This window comes from Nicotiana tomentosiformis, chromosome 2, assembly GCF_000390325.3.
Source record: "Nicotiana tomentosiformis chromosome 2, ASM39032v3, whole genome shotgun sequence".
NCBI lineage: Eukaryota > Viridiplantae > Streptophyta > Magnoliopsida > Solanales > Solanaceae > Nicotiana > Nicotiana tomentosiformis.
Genome location: NC_090813.1, coordinates 18,639,048 through 18,645,047, shown reverse-complemented (window position 1 = coordinate 18,645,047; position 6,000 = coordinate 18,639,048). Strand labels below are relative to the sequence as shown.

At 41.8% G+C, this 6,000-nt stretch overlaps 1 protein-coding gene across 1 annotated transcript; it reads left to right on the top strand.

The window, feature by feature from the left end:
* Window positions 1-2,246: 2,246 nt before the first annotated feature.
* On the top strand, window positions 2,247-5,026 carry LOC138904430 (uncharacterized). Its single transcript, XM_070192929.1, has 3 exons — window positions 2,247-2,630; window positions 2,765-2,817; window positions 4,927-5,026. The coding sequence occupies exons 1-3, from the start codon at window positions 2,247-2,249 to the stop codon at window positions 5,024-5,026; spliced, it is 537 nt and encodes a 178-aa protein (XP_070049030.1).
* The last annotated feature ends 974 nt before the right edge of the window (window positions 5,027-6,000 follow it).

Below are 6,000 nucleotides of genomic sequence, written 5' to 3'. Positions count from 1 at the left end.
CATTTCATGCATTTATACATGTACATTGACCCATGACCAGATGACGTTATATACGCATATATTATATGTATATAGGATATAGGAAAAGGTTATGGCGTTATATACGCACCACCACCTGATCAGTTGGTATATGTTGATGATGTTGCCCACAGTGGCCGAGATGATATGATGGGATGCCCTCAGAGGCTTGATGATATATATGTATATATATATATATATATATATATATATATATACACACACACACACACACACACCTATACCTATGCATGACATGACATTTATATGCACGTGCATGACACTATAAATGTTTCAAAATTTACAAAGTTATCCAGACTTACAGGTGGATTTCTTTATTCCATGTTTTATCTATGTCTTTTATGTACTGATTTTCAAACCTTACATACTCAGTACATTATTCGTACTGATGCCCTATTTCCCGGGGCCTGCATTTCATGCCCGCAGGTATAGGTAGGCAAGCTGACGGTTCCCCTTCTTAGGATCCTTGATCTGCGAGAGTTGGCGTGCTTCACTTGATCCAGAGCTGCTTTTGATTTTGGTACGATATTCTTGTATACATATATGGGTATGATGTGGCTCAGTACCGTCTTTGTACAGTTGTATTTCTATTAGAGGTCTGTAGACAGTTATGTATAATCGGATAGTATGCGTCCTTATTGGCTTCCAGTTTTGGGTATATAGTTGTCTATAGCAGCCTTCCCGGCTCGTCCCACTATATCCCGTATGTATATGTATATATATCTTTTGGACAGGTTTCCCTCACGTATGTTATTCATGTTTATATCTTAAATGCATGCTTAAGGATGTTCGACATGTAGGATTCGAGCATCCATCGCGGCCCATCGGTTTGGGTCGTGACAAAAGTGGTATCAGAGCAGTTCTGTCCTAGGGTTGTCTATAGACCGTGTCTAGTAGCGTCTTGTTTATGGGTGTGTTGTGCACCACACTTATAAACAGGAGGCTACAAGACATATATGATGTTATCCTCTCTTTTTATCTTAGATCGTGCGATATAAGAATTCATGTTCCTTACGATATGTTATATTTTCAGCAATGCCTCCAAAGACTACAGCCGCCCAAAAGGGAAAGTCCGTGGCTGGTGAGATTACTAGTCGAGCGCCACGAGTGACCAGGGCTCAGGGGGAGTCTCATAGTGAGCTTCCATCTCATACTTCACATACCCTGCTCTTTCCAGGAGAGCTCGGAGGGGCTCCAGCGCCCGCCCCTGTACGTTCAGCCCCTCAGTCAGATGCACCGAGTTAGGATATGAGAGATGCTATTCAGCTATTAACTTGATTAGTGGCCGTACAGGCTCGGCGTCAGGAAGTAGGTATTGGTTATGCAGATAGGTCCTTCAGTGCGAGGGTTCGTGGTTTCATTAATTTAGACCCTACGGTATTCACGGGGGCATATCCAAACGAGGACCCTCAGGTATTTATTAATAGAATGCAGAGGACGTTGAGGGTAATGGAGGCCACTACGACTGAGTCAGTTGAGCTAGCTTCCTATAGACTCCAAGATGTTGCAGTTAATTGGTACGAGTCTTAGGAATTGTCCAGAGGTGAGGATTCTCCTCCAATAGTATGGCAGGAGTTTACAGAAGCTTTTCTTCGTCATTATCTGCCACTAGAGCTTAGACGGGCCAGAGTTGATAGGTTCTTGACCCTTCGGCAGGGTAACATGAATGTTCGAGAATATAGTCTTTAGTTTGATTCGTTGGCTAGGTATGCTCCCACTATTGTATCTAAGATGGAGGATCGGGTTCACTAGTTTGTGATGAGATTAGAGCCGCACTTGCTTAATGATTGTACGTCGGTCTCACTTCAGCCAGACATGGATATTTCTTGTATTCAGGTATACGCTCAGGGTGTAGAGGAGCGTAAGCAGAAGCAGAGGGCCGATCGTGAGCATGATAAGGCCTAGAATAAGAGAGCGAGGTTTTTGGGTCCTTCTGGTGAGTTTCGCGGTGGTTAAAGACCAAAATTCCCAAGATATCCAGCCCAACCATCGGCTAGCGCGCCCCTCAGTTTGGCGGTAAGAGATTTGATCATTCCATATATTCAGGGCATGGTCAGAATTTTAGGGCCTTAGGTTCTCAGTATAGGGGTGAGTTAAGTCAGATGAGGTCGCCCTTGCCACGATATGCTCAGTGTGGTAAGCAGCATGCGGGGCAGTGCCGTATGAGGTTGGGTATTTGTTATACTTGTGGTTATCCGGGCCACGTTATGAGGGATTGTCCGACGAGAGGTGATGCAAGCTTAGCTCAGCCAACGGGATCTGTAGCTAGTTCATCATCATCAGTACAGCCCCCTGGGCAAGGTTCACAAGCACCAATGAGTCATGGTAGAGGAAGAGGTGGAGCATCTAGCTCGAGGGGTCCTCAGAACTGCATTTATGCATTGGCAGGACGACAGGATCAGGAGTCATCGCCTGATTTTGTTATAGGTAAATTATCTGTCTTCTCATATGATGTATATGCACTGATTGACCCAGGTTCTACCTTATCATATGTTACTCCATTGGTTGCTAGTAAGTTTGGAATAAAACCTGAATTGGTTAAACATTTTGAGATGTCTACACCTGTTGGGAAATCAGTGGTAGCTAAGCGAGTATATCGGGGTTGTATAATATCGGTTCATAGTCGATCTACCATAGCGGACCTAATCATGTTAGATATGATAGAATTTGATGTTATAATGGGTATGGATTGGTTGGCTTCTTGCCATGCCAACATTGATTGTAGATCAAAGATAGTCCGATTTCAATTTCCAGGGGAGCCCGTTTTGGAGTGGAAAGGTAATACGGCGTCGCCGGGAGATAGATTTATTTACTATCTCAAGGCAAGGAAGATGATCATAAAGGGATATATTTATCACTTAGTTCAGGTTCAGGATGTGGAAGTAGAGTCACCAACCATTCAGTCCATCCTTGTGGTTAATGAGTTTTCCGATGTTTTTCCTGATGAGCTTCTAGGTCTTCCGCCAGAGCGAGAAATTGAGTTCTCTATTGACCTACTACCAAATACTCATCCAATATCTATTCCTCCCTATAGAATGGCCCCGCAGAGCTGAAAGAGATAAAGTAACAACTAAAGGACTTGCTTGAAAAAGGCTTTATCAGACCTAGTACATCACCGTGGGGAGCACCTGTGTTATTTGTGAGGAAGAAAGATGGTTCCTTACGGATGTGTATTGATTATAGACATTTGAATAAGGTGACAATCAAGAATAAATACCCGATCCCGAGGATTGATGATTTATTTGATCAGTTGCAAGGTGCCAAGTGTTTTTCAAAGATAGACTTGAGGTCTGGGTACCATCAGGTAAGGGTTAAGGCGGAAGATATACCGAAGACAGCATTTAGGACCAGATACGGGCACTTTGAGTTTTGTGTTATGTCATTCGATTTGACCAATGCCCCATCAGTATTCATGGATTTGATGAACCGTGTGTTCAGGCCCTTTTAAGATCTGCTCGTAATTTTATTTATCGACGATATATTGGTGTATTCTCGTTCAGAGGCTGAGCATGCAGATCATTTGCGTGCTGTGCTCAGAGTTCTACAAAAAGGGAAGTTGTATGCAAAATTCTCTAAATGTGAATTTTGGTTGAACTCTGTAGCTTTCCTTGGGCATATCATTTCGAGTGACGGTATCCGGGTTGATACACAAATGATTGAGGCACTAAAGACTTGGCCTAGACCCACGACACCGATGGAGGTTCGTAGCTTTCTCGGTTTGGCAGGTTATTACAAGAGATTTGTAGAGGGATTTCCTTCCCTTTCAGCACCTTTGACAAAGTTGACTCAAAAAGGAGCAAAGTTTCAATGGACTGATGCTTGCGAACGGAGTTTCCAGGCATTGAAGGATAGATTGACTTCTGCACTGATTCTAACGCTCCCAGAAGGGACCGATAGTTATATTATCTATTATGATACTTCAGGCATTGGATTGGGTTGCGTGATGATGCAGCATGGTAAGGTAGCTTATGCTTCTAGACAACTAAGAAAGCACGAGAAGAATTACCCGACCCACGATTTAGACTTAGCCGCAGTAATTCATGCACTATGGAGGCACTACTTGTATGGCATTCATTTTGATATCTATGAGGATCATAAGAGCCTCCAGTATATCTTCAAGCAAAAGGAATTGAATTTCATCGTAGGCTTACCTATAAGTTCGATTCGATATGGGTGATTGTTGATAGGCTTACAAAGTCAACCCATTTTCTGCCCGTTAGGACTACATATTACGCAGTGGATTATGCAAGGCTTTATATTAAGGAGATAGTACGACTGCATGATATCCCTGAGGTCCTTCCGAAAAGGATTGGGGACTCAGATAAGTCTTAGTACAGCATTTCATCCCCATATAGATGGACAGGCTGAGCGTACTATACAGACACTTGAAGATATGTTACGAGTTTGTGTTATAGACTTCAAAGGTAGGTGGGCTGATAATCTGCCGCTTATTGAGTTCGCATATAATAATATCTACCATTCCAGTATTCAGATGGCTCCATATGAAGCTCTTTACGGACAGAAGTTTATGTCGCGTATAGGGTGGTTCGATGTTGGGGAAACTATGTTAGTAGGACCAAAATTGGTACAATATGCAATCGAGAAAATTAAGCTTATACAGGAAAGGCTATTAGCAGCTCAAAGCCGTCAGAAGTCTTATGCGGATAATCGACGGCGAGACTTGGAGTTTCAGGTTGACGATTGGGTATTCCTAAAGGTATCACCGATGAAAGGTGTTATGAGGTTCGGTAATAAAGGAAAACTTATCCCTCGGTATATTGGACCATATAGGATCATACGCAAGGTAGGCCAGGTAGAATATGAGTTAGACTTGCCTTCAAACTTGGAGTCTGTGCATCCAGTCTCTCATGTGTCTATGCTTTGTAGATGTATCAGGGATCCTTCCAGAATCATGTCAGTTGGCGACGTTCAAGTCACAGAGCAGCTATCATATGAAGAAACTCCCATTGCTATATTAGACAGATAGGTTCGGAGATTGAGAACTAAAGACGTAGCTTCGGTAAAAGTACTCTAGATAAACAACAATGTGGAAGAAATGACTTGGGAGGCCGAGGAAGACATGAAGTCTAGATATCCCTACTTATTTCCTCCTCCAGAGAAGGGTCCGACTGAGACATCACAACCTTAAGGTACGTGTATGTATTTTTGTGTTAGTTATTGTCATTGGTCGTGTGAGGCCATTGTCGTTATTGATGATTGTGGTCCTATGTGGCGATGAATTATAAAGTTCTATAGGAAGAGTTGGTAGTAGTATTGTTACAAAGGCGACTCTGCCAAAGTTATATAGATCCCGGGGAGTTAAACATTCTAGGACGAATGTTTCTAAGGGGGGAAGGATGTTACATCTCGCATTTCGTACATAAAAGTTTCGTCTTCAGTTAATTGACGTAGACGCGGGGATGAGATTATTTTGAGGTTAACGTATTTATGCTATTTATAACAAACGATAAGTAAGTGCCATGAAGGATAAAGGGTACACAAATTAAAGAAAATGAGTTTCATTGAAGGTTGTCGATTTGGGATAAAATACGGTCCGAGCTATAATATTCGATATTTATGGACTAGTACCATACACGGTACCATATGACCATGATAATACGATGTATAAAGTGTATTAAAATAAGTAGAATTTTAAGTAATTTGAGATAATTCTTAATTATGCGGGTAATTGGTTAATTATCGGGTAACAAAATATTACCCAACTAGTTAATAAATTATAAGATAAGATTAACCTCCCCCCCCTCCCCCAAAACGTGGCAGCAAGCCACTTTCCAAATAAATGTCTCTTAGTCACTTTGGATTATGTGGAAACCTAGTATGTTAGTTACAAGACATCTCATGCCTAATATTTTCATTTTCTAACAACACTTTAATTCTAAGACTTTTAACAAAAACTTTCCATAACTTCAGTAACTCACTTCTCTTAACGTTTCTGTTAAG

Coding starts and splice junctions, on each gene's coding strand:
- LOC138904430 (XM_070192929.1), top strand. CDS start 2,247: ATGAGGGATTGTCCGACGAGAGGTGATGCAAGCTTAGCTCAGCCAACG. Junction 2,631..2,764: donor AATCAGTGGTAGCTAAGCGA/GTATATCGGGGT, acceptor CATTGATTGTAG/ATCAAAGATAGTCCGATTTC. Junction 2,818..4,926: donor GCCCGTTTTGGAGTGGAAAG/GTAATACGGCGT, acceptor TATGCTTTGTAG/ATGTATCAGGGATCCTTCCA.